This window comes from Harpia harpyja, chromosome 9 (assembly GCF_026419915.1).
Source record: "Harpia harpyja isolate bHarHar1 chromosome 9, bHarHar1 primary haplotype, whole genome shotgun sequence".
In the NCBI taxonomy this organism is placed as follows: Eukaryota; Metazoa; Chordata; class Aves; order Accipitriformes; family Accipitridae; genus Harpia; species Harpia harpyja.
Window position 1 is genome coordinate 16,946,104 of NC_068948.1, and position 24,247 is coordinate 16,970,350.

General features: G+C 39.8%; 1 protein-coding gene across 1 annotated transcript in view; it reads left to right on the forward strand.

Annotated features, from left to right (window-relative positions):
* NKD1 (NKD inhibitor of WNT signaling pathway 1) overlaps positions 1–13,246 on the forward strand; it is a 115,278-nt gene extending 102,032 nt beyond the window's left edge. Inside the window, exons 8-10 of the mRNA XM_052797380.1 lie at positions 190–274; positions 5,328–5,458; positions 6,239–13,246. Of these exons, the coding sequence (XP_052653340.1) occupies positions 190–274; positions 5,328–5,458; positions 6,239–6,813 (791 nt within the window). The 3' untranslated portion in view covers positions 6,814–13,246. The remainder of the gene's footprint in view (positions 1–189; positions 275–5,327; positions 5,459–6,238) is intronic.
* The last annotated feature ends 11,001 nt before the right edge of the window (positions 13,247–24,247 follow it).

Genomic DNA, 24,247 nt, shown 5'->3' on the forward strand with positions numbered 1-24,247 from the left:
TGTCCTACAGTCAAGGTTATGTCTGCCTAAAATCTGTCGTGCGGACAAAAGCACTTTTGAGAAGGTTACATGAAATGATACATTACATCTTGATCTACTGACAAGAAAAAATGTATTTGCAATATAGCATGTTAGTTATGCTGATCAGCAAGGGCAGTAATGTGAGAATAATGTACTTTCTCTTGGCAGATTTGCAGAGTGCCAGGCATAGAGCTGAAAGCAAAGCTAATGAAGAAGTAAGAAGCTCTGAGAAGAAGCAGCGGGCTTCTCTCAGGTAAGGGGAAAGAACAATGTCTCCTGACAGGCACTGGGTACCTCTGAGGAAACCTCAACCACTGATTTCATGCTTGCTTGCTTTTTAAAAAATTATGTTAAAATAGAGGAATTACAGGATTTTTTCACTGTGGAACTGTCAGCAGATTCCATGGGTGGATACTTTGTATATTAAAACAAAAAAGCAAATCTGTAGCACCCATTACTCAAATTTTCTTCTTCTGTTGGCTCTTTGGAGGACATGCAGTGTCTTTTTAGATCCCATCTGCAAATATTGTGCCTACTAGTGCAGTTTATAGCACAGCCTTTTGGCTAGAAGTGTCCTAAAACCTTCTCATCTTCCTAGAGGCCAGCTCCTGCCTTTCTCTGTTCTCCTTCCAGCCCATCTTTTTCACTGGTCAACTCAATTAGCTCCAAGCTTTATTAAGACAATCTTGTTTACCAGGTCGTAACCAGCCCGGCTTCTCCTTACCACTTTTCCTCCTAAAGGAAGCGGATTTGAGCTGACACTAAGTGTACAGTACCTAGCAGAAGGAGGAAAGGAGGGAGCTTGCAGCAGAGCAGCAGACAATCAACTTTACAGCAAGTGGTCTACATAGGCTATGACCTGCAGAGTAAGCAACAAGCAAGAGCTTCCAGCATGCTGCCTGCTCCATGCTCCATTCTGCTGAGGTGGTTCTGGCTTAGAGCAACTGTGGGGTGGCTCAACTCCACTTACAATGTGTGTTTGTACATTTGGTAGGGGAAGTAAATTCATCTCTTTCTTACCTCACAGTGACTTAGCAGAGTGGCAGTCTCTGCTGACTCCCACCTGCCAGAAACCATGCTTCCCTGCTGCCACATTGGCTCTAGGTCAACTTCTCCCTTATGGAATTAGTTATTAAGTAGTACCCATGTAGGAATTAACCTGCTTGCTTAGGACCAATCTATTTAATGTAATCTTGCTGGAAAATTGGCATAATTTAATTTATCTTTTTTTTTTTTCCATAAGTTTCAGAATACATTTCACCACTTGAAAAAATACCTGTCTGTTGTCTTTCACTGGAACCCAACCTGTGCAACTCAGAGTGCATCCATTTCCAATAATGCAGAAGCACAGTGGTTTCTTTTATGAAGAGCTGCAGGTACACTTGCAGCCATCTACAGATTAGATAAAAAGGGGGGTTTAGTTCTTCCCTAACAGAATGTACAATATTATTTTGGATGCCAGTCCAGAACAGGCCTTTATCCTCTGAAAATGTGTAATCATGTGTATCTACCCTGTTATCATGAGTTCTACCTACCTGATAGATATTACCTGCACTAAACTTCAGAGTATGTGATAATAATTTGAAATGTATTTTTCAAGTATTAAAATTTTTTACAGTGAAGAAAAATGTTAATATCTTGGTCACATTTAGGTGTGCTATTCCTTTTCTGAGTTTGGTATTTTAATGGATGGAAAAACAAATAAAAAGCAAGTAATTTTGCTGCATTTTAATGTAGATTAGTGGCTCCAAACAGGTCATCTTAGTGCATAGGCTTGATTTGTTTTAGGATTTTATGTTTCATGCTAAGGCAGAGAGAAGTGTTTGCTGAAATGCTACAGTAATGACATTGAATCATTAGCTGCATTTGTTTCTTCAGCCGCAAATTTAAAAATAAGAAGAAGTTTTGGCTTTCCTTGGATTTAGGGATATTTGTCCAAATACATGTATTTAGTTTAATAAATTTATCAGGAGAAGGAGCATCCAGTTTTATTAAAAATGACAACAAAACTGTGCCTCCCTTTTTGGATAGAGTAAAAATGCTAGCAAGTTATCCCAGTGAGTAAATCCCAATACAGTCAAATTTCAGATTAAAAAAAAGACTAAAATTACTTCTAATCTTCTGTTAGCAACTCTGTACAAAATCTTCTGTGAACTAAAGAACACTCCATATGAACTAAAGAATACTCCAAGGTTTTGCTTGCTAGCCTAGATGTGGTGTTCAGATTCCCTCTGCCCATTAGCAAAGGTTTGCCCTCTGTGAATTTAATGAACTGCTTTTGTTTGATAATTTATTGCAAAAATCCCCTTTCAGTTTGAAGTCCCCCTCCCATCCACCTTAAAGTCCTGGTTTTGCAGATGTAGTGGTTTTATGAACAGCAGCCATTTCCACGTAAATCCACAGTCACAGAGGCATCAGATGTTGGGGTAGAATCTTGGCTCTGCTGCATTTTTCCTTCTCATCCCTTTGGTTAGAGGCTTCCTAGACAGGACAAATCTGTACCTTGAGCTGAGCAGATCAGTATCGGACAACTGTCAGCATCTGGCAGTTTTTGTTGCATCTCATTAAATGTGGACAGGACAAAGAATGTCCTATTCATACTGTGTATGTTGCAGGGATGTTTGTGCACTCTGGCCAAATTGCTAACCCTCAGGAAAGCTCCCTGAGGCTCCTCAGTATCTCACGATATTAATGCAGAGGCTTCGCCTTTGAAAGCAGCAATTTTTGAAAGCAAAAATGTATTCTCAAGACTTGTGAGAAGTGCACACATTTCACAAATTCAGTCACTTAGGAATTCTAGGCAAGATGTGATTAATATTCAAGATAAAATGGATAGAAATATTTTTATCCCAAAGGTGGGAGATAGATGGGTTAGATTTTTCATCTGCTGGAAGCTACAGGCACGAGTTTTCACCTGTAGGGCTAATGCAAGTATCAAGATGAAGTATCTGGATTCATAGCTAGCTTGCCTGGCATAATGTGGTATAAAACTGAAGGTGGAAGAGCACTGGCAGGCAACTTTGTGGGTTGGGGATCTTCATGCCATTCTAGTTTATATTTCATTTAGTGCAACAGGGAAAATATGATGCACACTAGCCTCTAAAACATCTTCCTTTTACCCACAGATACACATTCTCTCTCACTCTTTCTTTCCTGCTTAAGTGATTTCTCCCTGACTGGCTTAAACTTTATGTTATCAGTGAGCGTAGCTTTCAGGAAATGTCCTTGCATTTTTCTGCCTTGTGCTCTGTCACTGCTTTGTTCCCCTTACCTACTGTATTGCTGTGTGCTTATTACCATCAGGATGGTGCTCCAACATCGGAATTTTAGAAGAGGCTTTCATACACTCCACAAACACTTAAGGAGATGCCTTTTTTTATTAAAAACCAAACCAAAAACCAGTAACAACACTGCATATTTTTACACACTGTGATTGATGCATGGTTGATGCATGCCTGTGTCTTCCCATGTGTACGCAGGAGAGCATTGTGGGGCTGGATGCCAGATGCTTCAGTTCTCAGAAGTACTTCAAGTTCTCTTTGACAGTGGAGCACATCTCTCATCAGTATATAATTGCTTCACTGTGTATATTTGCATGAATATTGTTGAACGTCATCTTGCATGTAAGAAAGCTATTAGAATGCAGGGCTGTGGCAGTACTGGCATAGTTTTTCTTCACTGTCTTGATGAAAGATGGAATTTATTACAGTAACAAAACCCCAGGTTCCTTGTTAACTTAGTTTTCAACAGACAGTGCTGTATACAGTGTTACTTAATTGTGCTGGATCAAACCCAACGATGTTTTTTCTGGGTTAACTGTGCATTGTCTTCAGCACATGTGTGCAAGTCCCAGTGGCTTCCACAGGCAATTCATGCCTGGCAACTTCAGTTAGCCAGGTTCTAGCCCCCAAGATCTTTTATGTTGACCTGCTGAAGTGTAACAACCTGTAAAGGTGTGTCTGAGGCAGGAAAGGAACTGAGCTGGCTATGTATCCAAAGAAATAAAGAATATCTGGACATTCCCTCTTTTTTGACAGTACCCCATGTCACTTCTGGAGTTCAAAGCTGACTCAGAGTCTTTAAAGCTTACCTGCTTTCCAGGCAGACTCTCCTCCATTCAGGAGACTCTACCTCTATCAAAGTAGAGCAAAAATGATCTTCCAGGTAGGTCAAGTCTTGTGACTTCTATCAAAGAAATTGTAGACCTGTGTCTGACAGAGACACGGGGGACTCAGTTCTGTAATGTCCCTGAACAGTACTACGCTAGACCAGGAAAGCAGTTTGTGCCAAAGCTCAATGGGATCAGCAGCCTCTGGAAACCTGGAAATGTGTTAATAGACTAAAAGTGGCATACTGGGCACCATACAGTACAGAGCCCATATTTAGCAACTGGTGTAGGATACAAGGCCAAATTCTGGTCTTAGGTTGACATCAGTGCAATCACACAGAGAAAGAGCAAAGCCTATCTTGTGGTCTTAGAGACTGAGCTATCTGAATGACAGGCAGTGTCTTAATCAAGAGTTTTCTGCTTATCCTATTTGTTATATTGAAAATATTGTTCATATCTGCCGACATCCATTTAAATTGCTGAAATAAATTGTTTGGCATTATGGGCTACAATACTGTAAACCTCTGCCTGATTTTTTTCTGCCTCATAAATGAATGGTATTTCAGATATTCATTCTCAGGAAATAGTTCTGCTATAAATAAAATTGCAAAGCTGAGCAGGAAAAGGAGTCGAGATTCTGAAGCCAGCGGCTGATCTGACCTTATTAATTGTATTTCGGAAAGCAGCAGTTATCTCTGGGTATCCTACCAACACCTTCTCTTCTTAGGCTTTCTCTAGTTACTACACCTGTGCTGTTGCCTGTCTTTCTGAAGCAGATACACATGAATGTTTATCCAACATGAGGCTTACCCCAGTGCTTCCTGACAGCGGTGGGAACAGTCATGAATCAAACAGCAGGTTTTCTTTGGCATGTCCAAATCAGAGAATCACTTTGGTTTTTGGCCCTAATACAGAACGTAACAAACCTTAGGAGCATTTTTATTTGTTTTTGCATGCACGATGCAATTTAAAAACCTCCTTTTCTTTGCAACATCAGGGTCGATTTATGTGAGGGGAAAGAACAGTCAGTTCAGGCCTATTGACTTCGCAAATCCGGTCATCCAGAATTTCAAGCATTTGTTGTTTCTTTGTGAGCAACTCTTGTCACTTCAAAGGGGCCATTAGTTGTTGGTTTGCAGATGGTGATAACAACTTTGAAGAAGTTCTGCTGAATTGTAATTTTGCTTCCTGCTGACAGATATCACCAGAGTGAGAACAGTCCAGAGCAAAGTGGGTGCTATCGTCATTGTGTTGATGAGAACATTGAAAGGAGAAACCACTATTTGGATCTTGCAGGAATAGAAAACTACACATCAAAGTTTGGGCCAGGTAATTTGGTAATTTACATTGCAACCTTTTCATCTTTTCTTTCTTCAGTTGCATGTTCCAAGTCAGGGACAGTGAACTGTGAACCTGTGTGATTTGTCTGTAGTGACTTACTGGAAGGAATAGGACTGTGTGAATACTGCAAGATAATTACTGGTGAAGGTAGTATCACAACGGAATGGCTAATGCGCTGCAAGCCTGCTTTGAAGTGCTTGTTTGTGTAGCTAAACTTGGAGGTGAGCCTAGGAGAATAATCTTTACATCTAGATTATTAAATTTAGTCTATGGGTGAGGCGAGGACTGATTTTTGGATGTTGGAGCTCGTTCCCAAGATGATACCAGCACATTGTGTTCTCCCTACTGACCCCAAAACCAGAGAATGTGGGTTCATACCTGGAATTTTGGTTTCTGTCCCCAAATTAAAGGGATTTGGATTTCCTCCCTTTCCCTCTGCTCTGCCAAGATGTTACTATTCCACTCAGTTGTTTTGATGAATTTCGGATAGATGATGGCCAAGAGAAAGTAAAGGAAAGACTTTTATACGTGCACGTGTGCGCACGCACACAGGCACACACATTCTCTCTAATATAGATATGTATGTGTATTTGTGTGTGTATTATTTACTAGTCAGAATTATTAAATGTAATTAAACTAGACAGCTATAATTGCATTCACTTCCTTAGGAAAAATTCAGTCTGCCAATTAATGCTATCCCTGCCAACTGCATGCTACTAATTAAAACTTTGAAATACTAGATGACTAACTCAGCTTGTTATTTCCTAGGATCTCCTCCAGCAGCTCAAAAACATGACCCACCAAGCAGAGTTGTGAATCAGACTAGATCCCGTTCTCATGAACCTGATACCTTCCATGCTCACCATAGGAAATCTCAAGTGGTGGATCCAAGCCACATCAATCTGGCTGAGAGTTCATATGCCAAGATTGCAGAAATCCAACAGAGGCTCCGGAACCAGGACTCAAACAAGCACTTTGTGAGGTCCCCCAAGGCCCAGGGCAAAAACGTTGCCCCTGTGCATCCTGGAAGGGCAGTAAGAAATAAACCTTTTCAAGGGGCGCCCATGCCAATGGCTTCCCCAAGTGCACGGGTGGGCCAGAATCTTCCTTACCTCCCCTTGCAATCTCAACAGATTCACAAGAAGCATAAGCAGAGGGCAAAGGAGAATCACCAAATGTGCAAAACCTTCCAGTCTCCAGGGACAGTTGTGGAAAAGGAACACGTGAGAGACCTGCCCACAGTCATTTTATATGAAGGCCAAGTTGGACAAATGATACAAAGACACGAACACCACCACCACCACGAGCACCACCACCACTACCATCACTTCTACCAGACATAGAAGAGATCCCACCAACATCCTCCAAGAATCATCCCATATGAAGGAAATGCGTTCTTGTGATACCAGAACTAAGGCATTACTACGATTAATATTGTTACTCCATTAATATTCAGCTAGCATATATTTTAGAGGTTATATGAAACTCTTGAAACTTACCCTATTTATATGTTGTGGAACTGCATAGCTTACTTAAACACCTTGTGGTTTGGGGTTTTTTTGTTTTGTTTTGTTTGGGGTTTGTTTGTTTTGTTTTTTTTAAACTGGCTTGTAAAACAGCAAACAGCCATAGCTTTTTGAGCTGTGATTTAATACAGGTCGTCAACGCACTTCTTTACAAGTACTACTTCCATTGTAGTAGGAAAGATACTTCAAACGCTGTTGCAGACATCTAGCTTACCAGTCTGCTCTATGTCGGCTGATTGCACACAAGCCTTTTATCAGGGGAGCAATGTTCGAAGGGTTGGACTCCAGAGATACTCAGAATAACAGAAAATACAAACAGCTGCTACCTCTAGTATTATTCAGATTTTATTTTCTTTTTATTGATTGTAATGTGCTACGGGGGGGGATTTTAATATACTGCATTCATGTAGCCTGTTTGCGTTCACATCCTTTCAAATTATCTTAATAATTACAAGTAAATATTAGCTATACTTGTCAACAGAGCTACATTTGTATGACTCTACACTTTATTGGAGATTCTTCACTGACACAAGTACAGTCTGTTATATACTGGGTAATATTTAAATATACTTCTTTTATTTTTGTTTTTTTCTCTTGCTTACTCTCCATTCTGTTTGGGGTAACCATTTGAAAAGAGGAGGATGTGAAATGGGGTTTTCAAAAGCATCACTAGACTTTAGCACTTGGGCCATAAGTATCATTCATGGGCGTTTGAGAAGGAGAGGGGTTGTGTGGGGGTTTTGTTTTGTTTAAATCCACAGTTCTTTGTTTTGAGGAAGAATTGAGGAAAATATACTTTCTCACTTTAAATGTTGGCAAATATATATAGAATATAAATATAAATATATATATATAAATATGCACACTCTCAGGTACATTTTGTTGTGTTTTAGAAATCTGTGGTTTGAATATTAACATTATAGGGTTTTTTTCCACAACAGTGACTTTTTAGAAACATATGCCATGGCATTTTCTTAGGTGCCTCCAATTTAAATTTCCCCAGCACCTACCAATTTGTGCTTCTCCCAGTTTAGAGACAATTCAACATGTAAAAAAATATCATTCACAATCATTCTGGTCACTTCTACTTTTTCTGTATCAAAGGGCTTCCATTCCATGTAGGCAAAGGAGACCATACTCACAAGACCTTACCGTCTGCTGAGAAATGTGAAGGTCAAAAGCAAATTGGAAAAGTGAAAAAAAGGGTCAGTACATTCAAGTTTTACTTTCTGTGGGGCCCAGATTTATAATACATTCAGCTGGGTTTTGTACAGATCACCATTTTGCAGGTAAAAAGTGACTGAAAAACACCTATGTTGCTTTTGGAACTTTAAAGTAGAAAACCCCTCACATAAAAACATAATTGTTCTATAAACATATTTGCTTTTGGTTTTAATTATTTTAAATGTTGTGGTATTTTGTCTATAGTATATATTGTAAAATGTAACTATCCCCCATTGTTGTAAGCCCTTTATGATTAGGGTATTTTTTTTTTACTAGAGTTTTGATCAGTCCAAAATGGGGTATTACCTTACTGCTGTCCAGTTTTAGAGAGATGTTGTCCTTTCTAAGAACATGGAGTCATCAGCTTTCAAGAAAAGTGGAAAGCCTTGCCTTCTTGTGGAATTGGAATAGAATCACTGCTTCATGGAAATTAGGTCCATCTCTTGTCTCCCTGGATCAGCAGTTGTTTAGACTTATTGTCCTCTTTAAAAAATATGGTTTATTTTATTTTTTTTTAGCTGTCAACAGTGTGTTCTGTTAAATCTAACAAAATGTTTTAAAATGTGTTTGGTCTGTGTGACAACTGTACTGTTCTGTTTATTTTTAAAATTCCTAAAGTCCAAAAATATTTATATGCAGAATTTTCTGTATTGAAAATATAAAAAGGCCACAAATTTGGTTAGTTACCACTGAGTTGTTCTAGTCTAAGCCTTTTTTGCTGCTTGTGTATCATTCTTTTTCAATGTATATATAATTATGGACTGCAAAAAGAAAAAAAGGCATTTATATGTCTAGTAGAAGGAATAAGCTTATTTATATTATAGTGTTAACAAAGTCTGATGTATTCAAGTGACTTACATTATACCGCATGCAAACACACAAGTGTACATTCCATCTAAGAAGGGATGCCATGCTATTTGTTTTGAAGATGTAATTAAAGCTGTTCTCTTTTCAGGAGAGCGTATGCCAGAAAGACTGGGAGGTGGGAATTGTTTCTTAGTCAATTTTTTTAATGCTGATTGTTGCTGAAAACCAGAAAACGTTCTGGAAAACTAGAGTGCTTTCAGAACTGTGGGTTTTTCTAAGAAAGGGCAGCAAAGGGGCATAAATGCTCTTTCACCCAAAGATAGTTTGCTGGAAAAGATAACAGCACCAATAACAAAATCCCATCTGGTTGAAAAGTGTGCAGTACTAGCTGTGCCAAGTGAACTCTGAAATGTAACACAACTGACCATTGGTTACAACCTTGCATTGATTTGTTTTGGTTTATTATATTTGGAGATTCAAAAGACAAATTCTACCTTGCTCAGATTCTGTGAAATACAAATGCATTTTAATAACGTGGCATCCCCATACTAAAACTTTACACCAGCCATGTATCAACATACAGTATCTAAATACTGAGTTGCAGTTGTGTTACATGCATTAAGTGTGAATAACATGTAGCACAGTTTCTTTTCACAGAACCTTAAATTTCCGTATCTTTTAAAAATGTTTGCTTTTCAGTATTTTGTATAGTAAATATAGATGGTTTTGACTAAATGCTTTATTTATTTAACAGCAAAAACTGTGCCAAGAGAACCCCCTGTTAATTAAAGTTTTACTAGTTCAGAAAGTATATTTCCTTCTTGTTGTTGTGGATTTCAGGGGCTTATTGCAATTGCTGTCAGTGCTTGCAGATCCCACTGATGAAAGACCTTGCATTAACATTTTTGGGAACAGGATCAGGCCATAAGGTATGGACTGGGTATGCTTTGGTTTTATATTTAAACGATCAAGTTTCAAAGTTAAATTTCTTGTCCCCTACTGTTAGACCTGTGTTGAGTAACTGATTTTTCAGTTTGTTAGTAATTCTGAAAACCTTTTTTAAAAAAATAAAAATAGAGATATATATTATTTTAAGTTGCTCAAAACTGTGGCTGAATCAAAATTTAAAATAGATTAGTTTCTGGTTAAACAAAACATTTCATTTCCAAGAAAAAACTAATTCAGAGTTAAGTATATTATTACTATTTAAAAGTAAAATGGAGTGGCATGAAGAAATTTCAAATGAAAACTCCAGCTTTCTTACTTACTTATTCTGTTTTTACACAAAGCAATTCCACAAAACTAAGCCTATCCCAAAATTTGCATTATTTGCTGAAAAAATTTCAGCTGAATAATTTTGCTTACCTCTACCAGCTGCAATTTTTGGGAAGCCAGGTTTTTGAAAAGAAGGATTGCTAAGCTCTTCTCACAACTTCATGTCCACCTAATACAAAGTAAACTAAGCTAAGGATAACGAAGTAAAATCTCTGTCCCAGTGAAATCTCTGTCCCAGTGAAATCTCTGGCAAGACTGCCAGATTCCCACTGGCTTCAGGGTGCCTATTATTTCATTCCAGGAATATGCGTTTGAAGTCTACATAATGTGCAGACAGTGATTTCAGTATTTATTTTTTATGCATCTTACTGCTGATGGTTTTGTAGTAGCTAATATTAAATGGAAGTTTTACTGTAAGAGATCGAGCTGGTAAGTTAATTAAGATTAGCAGCAAATACTGTGCTTTATACTTATGTCATTGGAGGACCTCAAGGCACTTCCAAATGTCTTTGAAACATCCACAAGTCATTCAGTTACTGTTAGAATTAAGACCTAATTCTGCCCTTGGATGATGAAGTACAGGTTCTCCTGGCGTATTGGCAGACCCGCCCCTTAAGGCCATACCAAATTAAAAAGCCACATATATGACCTCTATAACTGCCTTCCTACTCTAGTCATCATGAGCACAGAACAGCAAAGTATAGCTGGAGAAGTACCTTAAAGGGGGGTGTGTGTGTATATATATGTGTGTGTGTGTGTGTCCTGTGGCAGAAGTTAGTGAATGGCACAAGATGGATTCTGACAGAGGTGATCTTTTATAAAGGGATAAGTATTGTGTATGCTCAGCTGTCTACAAGATGCCACATAAATACACAGATACCATGAATGCTTACTGTTCTCCATATGTCATTGTGCACCTCAATTACTGAATGACAGATTTCATTTGTATTCCAATTAACAGGAAAGTTAGGCCCCTTGGGGCCTAGATTATACTTGAGAAAAATTCATCATGCTAGAAAATTTGCAAAAACATTCACCATAATTTTTGCCTGGAGTACAGGCAAGAATGTTCATGTTTGGAAATGTGTCAGCTAATCAAATCTCACCTTTAATTACCTTGATGCAATTAATCAAGATCTGAAAATAGGTTTTCAAACATGACTTATTCATGGTTTTACTGGGAATCAAGTCATATTCAGCATCCTGTTAGTTGTCAGACTTTTTTCTTAAATGTATCAAGCAGAAACATGTTTGAAAATTCATGAAATAAAAATTGAATTTAATGTGTTTTCTAAATAGCTTCTGGAAGAAGACTTCTTTTCTGATGCACTTAGCAGCAAAACCAGCCTCAATTTATCACATAGTAATTTATTTTCTTTGCCTATTTGACAGCTGTTCAGTTGATTTGACTTGGAAGGGGCTGTTTGGGGATTTTTTTGGCTTGTGTACATTTAAAATGTGCTCAAAATGGGCTAAAAGGAACAGACATAGAAAAGCAAATAACTTTATATTGAAATTATTCAGTAGACATTGAACTGCATCTTATTTGAAGTTTGGATTATAGTTATTAAATAATGAGGTTTTCAATGGTGTTTTAATTTACTTTTATATTTCCATGTAATTCTATATAATTCGATCCTACTGAGCTAAAATGATAGAAATCATATGGATGAGGTCTTCTAATTTCTTTTTTTTTAAATAGCAGGACCTAAGGACTATTCAGATGGATTACTGTGAGGGTTAGAGCTGTGAAGAAAGACTGGCAAGGGAAGGATGGAAGGATTTGAGAAGTGTAGGGATAGCACAGAACTGTCCAACAGAGGGGTGGGGGAGGCAGACAAGAGGTGGGAAAATACTGTATGGAGAAGCTATATTCATATTACTTTTTGGAATCTCTTATGGTATATTTATTGCTCATAAAATAGCAACACTAGTTCATAGAATGCTTTTCACTGGGAAAGCTTGAAAGACTTTCTAGAAGAGGTCCATCTCCAGCGTGCAGCGGGAGGCGCAAGGCAGGAGAGCTGTAGATAATCACCAGTAGGGCTGTGGCAGAATAAGAAATGATGCCTCAGTTTCCTGAGTCCCTGTCCAAGCCGAGGGAAATGTTGTCAGAAGCAGAGGTGTTTCTACAGATCTTTTCAATATTCTTTAGAACATGTTTTGAATAGTAGCATCAGTTCTTTTTCTGTTTGATTATAAATACACGTTAAGTTGGTCAGATGTTGCCCACAGCTTCGATATCTGTCCTGATTTTTCTGAACACTAAGCACTAACTATGCCTTGGAAGTCTAGAAACACAAAGTATAATCTTTATATCACGAGAAATGGCAGGCTGGACCTATTGGTTGTCTCGTCTGAGAGCAGGAAGTTACAGAAGTTTTGTTCCAGAAGAATGTTGAAGACATAATGTTATGGGGCTTCATAAATTTGGCAATGGGCAAACATTAACAATATCAGGCACACTGGTAATTATGTGCACTGTGCTTTCTGTTTTTTACAACATGCTTGTGAAGTGGGGCTTGTGTCTTCCTTTTGAGTGCCTAGTCCATATCGGCAAAGCAGCCTGTAATTGCTACCAGCTAAGAGATGTACTGTTTTGGTGAGCCTGTACATTGCGGATGAAGATACAGGGTTCAGATACTTCAGGTGCTAAGTGCTTATTCTTGCAGTTAATCCTTCCCATTCTGTTCTATTCACAAAGTATAGCACGGTGAGCCTTTGTGAATTTTCTAATAAAGCACCTAACAAACTGGACCAAATTTGTCTTCAGCTTCACAAATGGAAGCCAGAAGAGCCCCATGCATGTCTTGGAATTCGGACCTTCAAATGCAGTTTGCTATATGAGTCATCATTTTTTCTTGTACTAATTTCAGATATTTGATAAGCTCTTTTTATGGTTTACAAGTTTAAAAAGACAAATAAAACTTTGTAGATTAAAACATTGATTTGGAGGTTGTATTTTGTCTGTTCTCACTGGAGTTCTGTGAATGGTCTTTTTCTGTGGGCTTTAGCTTAAACCTACAAAGTGACTTTGGAGTGGGTGTTTATAGTTCTTCGCTTGCTTGTTCATAGGATAAGACCGTTGATAGATGAATAAAGTGCCACTTGAGGTTGTTAACAACCAGGACTGGTACCTCTAATTCAACTAAGATAAACAGTGAAATGCTATGGCAGTTAGCATTAAGGTCTCACTTGGCCAGCGCTGATTTTTAAAGTCGTAGATATGGTGCTTTATAGATACCCATGGTTTGGAGCTATTTATTCCGTCCTTGCTCTGAGTGCTGTATGGGCTCCTGTGTGGTGTGTGCCCAGGGCATCCTTGCATACTCAACATGCCATTAGGAAGCAGGAGTACGAAAATTGTAATGTTTCGGTCCGAAGCAATTAACCCTCTTACCCTGCAAGGAGTGGACGGGAGGAAAAGCTCAATTAAAGAGACTTGGAGTTCCCAGTAAGTGCAAAAGTATGAAGGGAAGCAAAAAGCAGCACTGTGGGCCTCACATTCCTCCTGTCTCTTTACAGCTTTCTCAGGGAATATTTTTTACTTTTGATGTCTATAATCACAACTTCTTGCCGTTTGAGTATGCCATCTGTTAAGGCCATAGCCCTCAATGGCTCTGCACATGTGACTTCCATGAGTTTCAATGGAAACTTTGTGCAGCTTTGCTAGATCAGCAGATGTAAACAGAAGTATTTCAAGTTACACTCGCTTGGAATCAGGACCCTGGGGCACTCATAGCTTGCACTGATCAGGGGCAGGTTTTTATAAGAATTTTCCTGGTCTAATAAATGGATGCTAAAATCAATTAATTTAAAGATTACGATCTTGACAGCTTAGGAGTCTGAAATACAGAGTCATTTTAGCTAGTGACTATGAATTAAAGGAGTAAGTCACTGTTTTCAGGAGCGGGGCAAGACTTTCATACCTTACTTTGCTAAAAACATCATCACTGCAATCCCTTTCCTTGTAATTGAATCACAAATTCAGCATTCACAGGATACTATGTATCTGCTGATCTTTCTAACAATAGTTAATTAAGTTTCTTTTACTTGGAGCATTTGTTCATATAGATACTGCTTTTGTTGCCCACAAATGAAAAGGAAATCCTCTGAACAGCAGACCTCACCATGAGCATCCTGCGTGCCATTACCCACCTCCCCAAGGATGTGCAGGACGGAGTCACTCCAAAGAAATGGTCCAAAATTTCTGCTTCCAGGCACACAAGAGGTATGTTCACTACGTCTGTAACCCCAGCAGAGGAAGGTGAGGAACCAAAGCTATTCTGAGGCAAGTAACTGTTCCTTTTCCTCAAGAGGGGCATCAATGTCTTGTACTGCCTAATCACTCCCCAAAACACCAGTATGCTGGGTTTCTGTGGATGCTCTGGGACACAGGACAAGCAGATGCTCGTACTCAGTAAGGCCTTAGATTCCAAAATGCTCTTCCATCCCTTTAGTCAGTGATAGGAAACATTTGGAAAGAAGTCACCGTGAAAAGAACAAGACAATTTTTTGCTGTTGACTCTCTGTTGTGCCCTTTCATGGGTTTAAAATCCACTTATCTGAAAGTGTGCAGTTACATTTTGTCCTTTTTCATCATTTAAATGCATCTTCTTGATCTGAAGAAATAAAAGCAATTTAAAAAATTAGAGATTTTGTTTTCATATGTGCTGCCAAGTCTGATACTGCAAAGTAACTGCTGAATTGGCACAAGCAGTTTGAAAGAGCCAGCAGATTTAGGAAGGGAGAAGATAAACCTTATTATGTTTCTTTGCCAAAGGAGAAAAGAAACGATATTGACTTAAATGTGGGAAATTTAAAAGGGGCCATATGTTCTCACTTTGTGCTTTGTTTCTAATAGATAGACAGAAATCTTTGAAGTGTGGATTGGCACAGTAGGGTGCATGCTTCTGTAGAGAAAAGATGCTAAATGGGGAGGATGTGAGGGGGCACATGAAACTCTATTAGCCATGCAACAGCAAAGAGAGAAAGGCAAATCCAATGATAATGTACATCTGTTTCAGGGAATTTATAAGCTTTGAACATTTTTTATGTGCAGATAAGTGGATCCTTTTCTTACCATAACTTAGAACTTCAAAGCAGATTGTGTGGATAATGCAAATTGCTGAAATATGAGATTTTCCTACAAAGAGGTTTCCAAAAAAGAAAAAAAAAAAGAATTAAGGCTAATTGATGCCACAGTCTTTTATGTACAGTGTAAAAACTCTACAAAAATTGATTTTTATGAACTAAGAAATTGATGAAAAAATATTGAAGTCTGCTGTTTGCATTCAGAGACTGTAGTTTGAAACTGAGGTTCTGTGAATTAAACATTTGTCTCCGATATCACTACTGCAATATTGTAACATAAATTAAGATATGTAGTCAAGCTGTAATTGTATCAAAGTCTGCCATGTCATAGGAATGTAAAACTCATGAGTGTGGCATGATATGCAGCACCTGACATTAACATCACTGTCAAGGTAGTGAAGCAGGAATTTCTAGGTTATGAGAAAAAATGATTACAAGAGACAAAAACTAATGGGGGGGGAGGCAGAGGGTGGAGGATACTGATACAGTAAATCTTGGGAGTAGATGAATGTGTAACTTAACTGCTCAGAAAAATTAATTGCTCTCTGAACTGGGGGGTTACAGACAAGCTTGGGAATGCTGGCTGCATTCCAGCTGGGAGATATGAATGTCCCAGCTGAAAGTGCAAGGCTATGACACCCTGTATGAGAAATGACATAAGCGAAGGGATTTTGAAGACTCTCATTTATTGCATGTACTGCAGAGGTGCATTCCCTTCCTCTCTTGGCAGCCGCAGACTATAAAGCCAGCTTTGTATTTCTCCCTGCACTGTAACTGCTGGGCGTAGGGCTGCTAAGGCTCATCTTGATGCTAAACACATAGGCAACCAGAAGTGGGAGCTCACGCCTCATTGCTGAGTCTTTCCTGAAGTTTGGCTTCAACTGCCAGCTTGGCATCTTCAGTAGAGGTTTCTTTCCTGCACTTCAGTCTGAACAGACCATCACGACCTCAGTCCTGGATTTTTTTATTCCTAAATCCTTGCACAATCTTGGTCACTGTATGTCATGGCAGGAGATCTTCTGGGGAAAGTGCCAGGCCTCAATACCTGAAATAAGCTATATCCTTTCATACTTCTGCAATGCGTTTTCACGTCCAGGGCTCGTTCTTCCACCCCAAATCTGCCTCAACTGAGGTGGCCCCTGCGGAACCTTCTAGAAAGGTGCCTTTCCAGAAGGTTCCACAGGGGCCACCTCACCTGAGGCTGAAAGCGGCAGTTGCTGCCACCACAGCCCCTGGGCAGCACCAGCTCTGCCCCCCTCACCTCATGCTGGCAGTGACTCGAAATGCCTCCCCCTCGCCCTGACAGGTATGATTGCCCTCAAAAGGGTAGATTTTTTTTTTGGCATTTTGGCTTTGGAGGGATGAGTGCAGTGAGGCTGTGGGTTCCGTCCCCATGTGGTGGTGTTCCCCCCAACTGCAATTAAACAAAACTCCCATGAGGTAATGAGACAATTTACCTCATGATTTGGGCCAAAACTTAAGGGTTTAGGCAACCAGCAAGGGCCCTGCCTTTAGACACCTCTACCAGGTGCTGTTTGGGTTAATTAATCAGGCAAGAGGCTGGCCTGCAGCAGCAATGGCTGCCCCCTGCCATCCTCCCTGGCTGATGGAGGCCCTCTCCCAGGGCCTCTCCATCTCTCTGGGCTTGCAGCTTATTGGTAAACTGAGGCTGCACTAGCAGAGGGTTAAACCTGAGGCAATCTCACCTCATCTATTTACAATCCTGCCCCAACAGCAGGGAAAGGGCAGTAGGCAGCGATGTTGAAAAGAACAGCTGTATGCCATCAGACTAAAGATAGAAACATGAAGCATGCAGACTAATTAAGTTCCCAAGTGGCAGTGTACAAAGTGTACAGACCAAACAGAACAGTGCCTTCTGCTTGTTTTGATCAACTCTGTTTCTATCACTTTGATGAAAATAACCGCCTGATTTGTCGCTCCCCGTGGCTGCCAGGGGATCCCTCACACCCTGCGCTCTCAGATGGTCTCGCTCTGTCGATGCTGCCCTCATGGCGAGCAGTGCAGCCCGGACGTGGAGCCATTTCATAACCAGGGAGTGACTGCAGCTTCTGTTGTCTGCAAGGGGGGGCAGTCAGCAGCACTGAGTGTCAACAAAAAAAAAGGTGAAAAATGTTCAGAACTTTTGAGTTTAATTTCCTGCAGTTTTTTTTCCAGCCAGCTATAATATTAGATACTTTCACCCTAAATAGGGTGAAGTGGGCATGCTCTGACTAGCTTAGCACAACAGTATGAACTTTAGTTTTTTATTTTTCCTTCTCTGATGTCTTTCGTTCATTTCTTTTTTCCTTCAAGGGGCCCCAGCTGACTCTTGGTTAGGTCAGTCAGCTTGTTTCCTAGCTGGTTTGTAGCTCTGGTAACTTTTGCTGTAGACTGCCTATGAGCCAGAACCCCCCCCCTTTTTTTTTTTCAGAGTTCTGAGTAGAAAATTACCTTAAGGATAAACATGAAGAAAAAACTTAATCTGAAAATCATCTTCCATGTGGAAAATAAATTTGTGATGTTTCAAAGTCCCTTATGCTCCAACAGGAGGCAGAAGGGACACTTTGGGGCAGTAATCCTGTGAACCACTCTAGCAAGTTCAAGAGAAAAGCTTGGCTCAACTGTAGTTCTGCAGCAGGTTATAAGTTGTAAAGCTGAAGGTCTGTGACAGATTTGAATTCTTTGCTTGTAATGATGCTCAGACAGAGACTGAAAGATGAAGATGCTCAGTGTGAAGAGATGCTCGCTCTTTCTTCTAAGAGTAATAGCTCTAAGTTTGCGTTGCTAAGCTGCTTCAATTAGAAGCATAGGGCTGACTTAAAACTTTGTTTTATTCCAGTACAGCTTCCAGTGAACTCTGGAATTTAAATTTAACTCTATTTTAATTCCAGACTTAATCTCTCAGCTGAAGCCTTGAGTTTTCAGAAGGTAGTATCATTGATGGCTGTTTTATTCCTGATCACCAGTAATTAAGTTATGATGAGATATACATGCACATACACACTGTTTTTTTATTGTGACCTTTCTTTCTAAACTGTTCCTGGTTTAATCTTTTAACAGTCCCATTTTTCATTCTTTGAGATTTAAGTGTTCAGCCCACACTTGTTTAACTGCAATCCACAATAACAGACTCCTTGAGGGAATTATAAATCAACAAAACTACATCTTCATGCACAGGAGACCTGATGTCCTGTAAGCTGTCAGGCCTCACTGTAACATACAGAACATACTGTCAAGGCTGCTGTGCTGTTGATGAATCAAATAAAGTCAATGCTATTCTTTACAGTAAGAGCCTAAATTGCTCATGTATTTTATCATGATTGAGTTTCATATCTCTACTGATAGAGGGTTAGACCCAGTTAAGTCCTTAATCATTTTGTTTGATATAGTAGTACTTCAATTAGCAATAAGACTGTCAGGTCTAATTTGCTGTATTGGCCACTTGCAGTAGATTTGATTTTTTTTTTATTTTTAATTTTTTTTTCTCTTCCTTTTCACTTACTGCTGAAAGAGTTTACATGTCTAGTTTCTACTTCTGAGCTCCTCGGGTAAGGAGACTAGCGTGTAGATAATATTTTTAGATTGAGGGTTGTAATAGTTCAAAGTGCGATAGCACTTCTTAGGTCTTTAAAGATACATGAACTGGTTTTCTCCCTTAATTGCAACAGTAGGTGCAACTGGGGAAAGAGAAATGAGAGTCTGACATTACAGTGGTACTATGTACTACAGCTGTAGTGCCAAGCAAAAAATACAACATACCCCTTGTTTTCTGGAAGGCTTCAGAGATGTTGGAAAGATTTGACAGAAGTGTTCAGGTCACTGCTGTGTAATGCTTGTTATCTGCCACTGTGGAGGAAACGGACCAGTTTCCTTAACAGGGTTTACAGCTACATGACATCAGTTAATTAGGCTAGTAATGAGCTGGTTTATTTATGAAATTTCCAGAGATCACGATGCCTCATAAATGTCCCAAATCTGCACTAAATAAATATTACCAAAATAGGCAATGCTAGCAGGTACTTTAGCTTAGCATTACAGTTTTGACAGCAGCCAGTGCTGCATGTGTTTAAGTGATCGGATAAAAAACTGAGCATTGAGAAGTTACTTCCCAAGGCTTCTCAGCAGTCAGAGCTTGTCTTGAGGTCTGCAGCAAACAGGTGATCCTGTCCTTTCCAAAACTCGCAGTCCCTTATGCCGGCTGATGGTCTCCCTATTATAATTCTGATGATTCTTTTCTCCCTTACTGACTGCATGGTATTTAGTCTTCTACCTTTGTTTGTGGTTGCATTTTAGTCTTCTAGTAGGGGGTGGGATTTCAGGGAGGGAGGGAGGGATTGCTCTTTCTCTTGGGGAGCTACCAAGTGTGCTCAAGCAAGATGCTGGCGTGTCAGAGGGTCCTGGCAGGGCTGCAAGGAGGCTGCGAGGAGTGCAGGAGCAGCAGAAGCTGCAGCCTAGTCTCAGGCAGCTGCAGACCCTCTTGGCTGCAGTTCAGAAAGTCCTGTGGCTGGCAGAAACCATGCCTGGAAATAAGGCCCATTCAGACTGGGAAAGTTGCCTAGCCTGAATGCATTGACACTGGTAGAGAAATGTACTGCTGCTGCTACAGACAAAGGCGTAGTTTGTGTCAGTATGTAGGCATCTTAAGCTGGCATAACTGCTGCTTGAGAATTTAATCTGCTTCCTTTACCTTTCCATCTCTAGTCTGCTGCTACACAGCTTTTACAAAACTAAAAGGGGCTTCTTGCAGCTGAGTTGGTACTGACAACCATTTCTTTAAGAATAAGCTAATGCTTAATGAGAATATTTATGGTGATTTGTGATTTGACCAGGCCTTATTTCAGGCTCAAGAAAAAAGGAGGATAAATATGGCTTATAGATGGTGTGCTTTTCAGTGTTTGGCCTGGGGAACAAAGGGAGCATGCAGGATTTCACCTGGTTAATCCTTACACCTCCAGATAATTCTTTTCAACATCTGATAGGTAGCCTGAAAAAGGTACTTGGGCGCTAGCAGCAGGGGAGGGTGAGAGGAAGTGAATGTGATGCTGCTAAATGGTTCTCAGTAACGTACAACCTTCAAGCACAGCAGAGCACTAAAGTGTTGTGATATTTCTATTACTATAAGTGGTATAAATAACGTTGTGAACGTTTTTTTTCTGTTAAATGTTTTAATCCTGGCACTCTTGGCCAGCTAATAACAATAGCGAAACCAGAAAGATTCACGTGTGTCTTAGAGATCAACAGGCAGTCCTCAAAGGTAGACTCAGTGCTTTGACAAGGAGGGAATCTCGCTGGAATAATGTTGAAAGCAGAGAGCAGAATAACAATGAGTGTCAGGAGCACTGAGTCTACAGAGGAGTTGAATGCAGAGGGCAACAGTGACAGAGACTGAACTCCAAAAGGCAGAAATAAAAAGGTTAAGTCACACACACAATTTCATACAGTCAGAAGGTGCTGCAGAAATCTGCCAAATCTGTCAAAACCCCCCTGTACTAACAATGGTATTTTTAGGCAATATCATTCTCCTCAAAATCCACATTAATTCACTATTTATTTTTTTCCTGTCACTCAAAGTATCTGCTGGAAAACCTCTTCCGTTCTTCAGCAAGTGCCTGTCAGCCAAGGAGAAAGGACTGATGCTCTGAGGGTTCCATTTTCAAACCTGGCGTATTTCAAGAGCCACCTCTGAAAATTCACTCCTCTGATCAGAGGCATCCATTTTATTTGGTTGGCTTTAGCAGCCCAGATAATTGTTCAGATAATTTTTCCTATTTGGTTGTTATAAGGTAGGTCTAGACTACACTACAAAAAGAAGCATTTTTAAGCACATTGTGATTCTCTCTCTCTTTTTAATCTAATGGGTATTTTTTTTGTATAGTCAGAAAGAACACAACATAACCATATGCTAACCATCTTTTAGCCTTGGTACCTACAACCTTGCTTGTTCTGCTGCTCAGTAGTGGTAGCTAAGACAGAAACTGTAGCATGAAACAGGCTCAGGCATTTGTTTTGTTTTAACCACTTGAGAGACATAAACTACCTTTCAGATTTCTTCAGTGTTATAAGGTCCATTGACAGTCTACAGGTTTGAATTTTTGCAAGAAACCGGAAGAGGTTATTTGAATTGACCAGTGTGAGTAATTTGCTCTTTAATCTTGGTCCATTTTTAGCTTGGTTTCTGCACCTTTCAAGGTAAGCTGCAAACCATATCCATTAGTGGAGAAGGGCTTTCTCAAAACCTAGGCTTAATAAATGGTTTGTTTGGTGCAAGCTTAACTGGATAATGGTTGTTTGCTGTTTAATGAAGATAGGCTAACAAGGATTTTCTCCTGAGTCCCGGCAAACTTTGAGCCAGATGAGATGGTACGTTCTGAGCTAAACTACTTGGGTTTCATCCATGTGCAGTCGCATCTGTGAGTTTTTGCAGAGCTATCTTCAAAACCCCACTCATTCACTTCTTTAAGAGACAGGCATCAACACGGTTTATGCCAAACTTAAATTTCTAGGTCAGTCAGAACTTTACATGTTTGAATAAAATAAAAGCAAGGTAGACAAGGTTTAGCTGTTAAACCTCTCTGTACCAACACTTAGTTGTCTGACAAAATTAGGATCACCTGGGCTCCACTGGGTAATTAAGAGCAGGCCAACAGCCATATAGGTGCCACCTGGGTAGCAGAATAATAGAGGGCCCTGGGGAAGCTTCTGTGGTAATGGAGGGCAGTTACAGGATTGGACATACAAAACCCTATTCAAACTCGCGGTAAAATTAAATGGCATCTTTCCTTTGACTCTGACAGAAGCTGGATCAGGCCTCCCATGAATTGTAATGAATAGTTATATTAATCCACTGCTATGTAGCTGTGAAAATCCTGCATCCCCTTCACTGGGATGGCGGTGCAAGGCTAAATCACCATGGATATTCGATTGCATTCTGGCTCATGTAGCAGTAAGAGCATTACCAGGCAGCATTTTATCTAAGACGAGTGCTCTCTACAGTACTCACAACAAATCTCAACTTATTGAAACTCCGGTGATTAAATGTTTTACAGACCCCTGCAACATCAGAAGACTCTGTGAAATAGGTATGGCTGCTTTCAATATGATCTCATAGGGATCTGATTACCATTTTGGCTCTCTTCTCACAGTCGTTCAAGTGGACCTTCAAGGAAGTGTAACCCTTTCACTTTCGGACTTTCTTGGTATGCAAAACACTTGCTCAAGGGTAAAAGCCTTGAGTACAAAACCTATAACACTGGAGCAAAATAGTCAAACTGATCATATCTGTGCTGGTCTTTAAGCACAATACAGCAAGAAACAAGGTAAAGTAGCTATAGATGTTGGTTTGGAAAATTTCAGGCCTTAAACTGAAAATAAAAGGTCTCTCTACAGCAAAAAGTCTGGGCTAAACACGTTCCCACTGAATCAATTGTGGTAAATGTTTGACATATGTTCTTGTGTTGACACCAATTATTAATAAAATTCTGTTTGAAAGGAGTAGCTGACACTACGGTATGTGCAGAGTCTACTTGCATCCAGTTGCTTAAAATGTAGTTCCTGCAGATTAACAGGGTGACCAAAGTTTTCATTCCCCTCCTTTTGGAGCAGGCACATTACAAATGCACATCAAAGCAAATGAGCTCTATTCTGACTTACAGTCTAGGCATGTTCCTGACAAACCACATCTGATGAAGAGTCTTAAAGAAATAGCACAAGCAACACTGCTGGCAGCAAAACAACAAAAGGGCTGGCCCCTTCCACCAATGAAGGGAGGCTGGTTAATCAAAGGGTTTTGTACCAGGGAGAGGAACTGTGCGCTTCACACTGGAGCAAGGCAGTCAAATAATACATATACAATGACCTAACTAGGCAGTGTTCTAACAAATCACATTTAATTACATATCTTTTCCTCTCATGATATTCTTCGCGGTTCCACTGCAGTCTGGGAAATCAATAACAAATGTTCATTTTGAATGTCTCTGTTCTCTAGCCTTGGACTAATTATGCACATTCCTACTGTCCTTATAAGGACAGGGTAGCTCTTCACTTCAAACAATGAAAGAAAACATGCAAAGAAAACCTCCCTTGATAGTATTTAAAACAATAGGAATATAAATTATGAACCAAATCAAGTCTTTCCTATTGTGGTGTGCAGCACCTTCTGATAAGGTACGACTGGCCTCCTCCAAGGGTTATTGGCGCTTTTGGTGTCCGTTACAGTGCTGAGCACCATCGCCTTTGATTTCATGACCAGAGTGAGCTGCCAAGTCGAGCATCCGCACAGGAATCAGGACTGCTCTGTTTTATTGCTGGCAATTTGCTATCATGGCCAAACCAAATAACATCTCTTATTGCGCAATTTCTTCATCTACAGCATAGAAACGCCACGCTTTTCTAAATCCCTCTCAGTGACCTGTGAATGAAAAACACAGCACATGCACTATTAGTATCAGTATTAGTGAGGTGACACTGGGGGTCATGACACTTGGAGTGTGTAAAAGTCACAAGTGCAAAACAAATAAGCTCTTTAAATAAAGTGTGTGTGTTCCTTCAAGCCACGGTAGTTTAGGTGCTGGGTCCCATATTTAACGGACTGCAATGAGATGTGGCTTGTTTTTTTACCGGGAACAAAATGTTTATACGAATTTGGTGAAAATGTCAAAAATTTTCACATATTCATGGGGAAAGCAGTAGTATTTCTTTAAGGGAAAAAAGAGCAAGCTACAAGTTCCCCTGGTCTTGGCAAATCATGAGGCGTTTTTCATTTTGTAACATCAAAGTCGGCTCCTCTTCTTTGATGTCTTCACATGCTGTTTAAGGTAAAGCATGAATGAAGAAATGTCAATCTGCAAGGTGT